The following is a 613-nucleotide window of genomic DNA, read 5'->3' on the forward strand; positions in this document are numbered from 1 at the left end:
AGGCCCAGGAAGGTGCGTAGCTTTGCGAGCATCGCGCTCGGGTCGTCTCCGCAGATGACGACGTCGTCGATGTAGCAGAAGACGTCGTCGCCTAGTATGGGGGCGAAGCACGAGTCCATCGCCCGCTGGAACTCCGCTGGCGAGTTCTTCACTCCGAACGGCACTACGTTGAATTCGAACAGGCCTATCGGAGTTATGAAAGCCGTGAGGTGCTTACACCCCTCCTCGATAGGCACGTTCCAGAAGGCACCGCCACTCGCCGGTCTTCTTCTTGACGAAGTGGGGGGCCGCCGCCCACTCGCTCTTCGACGGCCTGATTACGCCCAACTCCAGCTGTTTCTTGACCTGGGTTTCCAGTTCCTGCCGCATCTCCGGCTCGTAGTGTCTCACACGGGCCTTGTACGGCTTTCCCGTGACTTCGAACTTAGCCTCGTAGCGTGCCTGCGCGGCCTTGGGGTGTTCCCACACATCCCGGTATTCCTCTAGATGGGACCACAATTCCTGCCTCAGTCCAGGCTCCATGTGTCCTGTGTTCTCCTCGAACACCCGCCTCTGCTTGGCGTACGGCGCCTCGTCCTCTCCTACCAGCGCCGGCTGTTCTTGGTACTTGGGC

At 60.5% G+C, this 613-nt stretch overlaps 1 protein-coding gene across 1 annotated transcript; it reads right to left on the minus strand.

The window, feature by feature from the left end:
- Positions 1-213: 213 nt before the first annotated feature.
- Positions 214-522, minus strand: GNI_203840 (putative retrotransposon protein; the record flags this gene model as incomplete). The annotated part of the gene is made up of 1 exon (XM_011136384.1): positions 214-522. One exon carries the CDS (start codon positions 520-522, stop codon positions 214-216), a length of 309 nt encoding a protein of 102 aa, XP_011134686.1.
- Between the last annotated feature and the right edge of the window lie 91 nt (positions 523-613).

This window comes from Gregarina niphandrodes (genome assembly GCF_000223845.1).
Source record: "Gregarina niphandrodes unplaced genomic scaffold scaffold00117, whole genome shotgun sequence".
NCBI classification, from domain to species: domain Eukaryota; phylum Apicomplexa; class Conoidasida; order Eugregarinorida; family Gregarinidae; genus Gregarina; species Gregarina niphandrodes.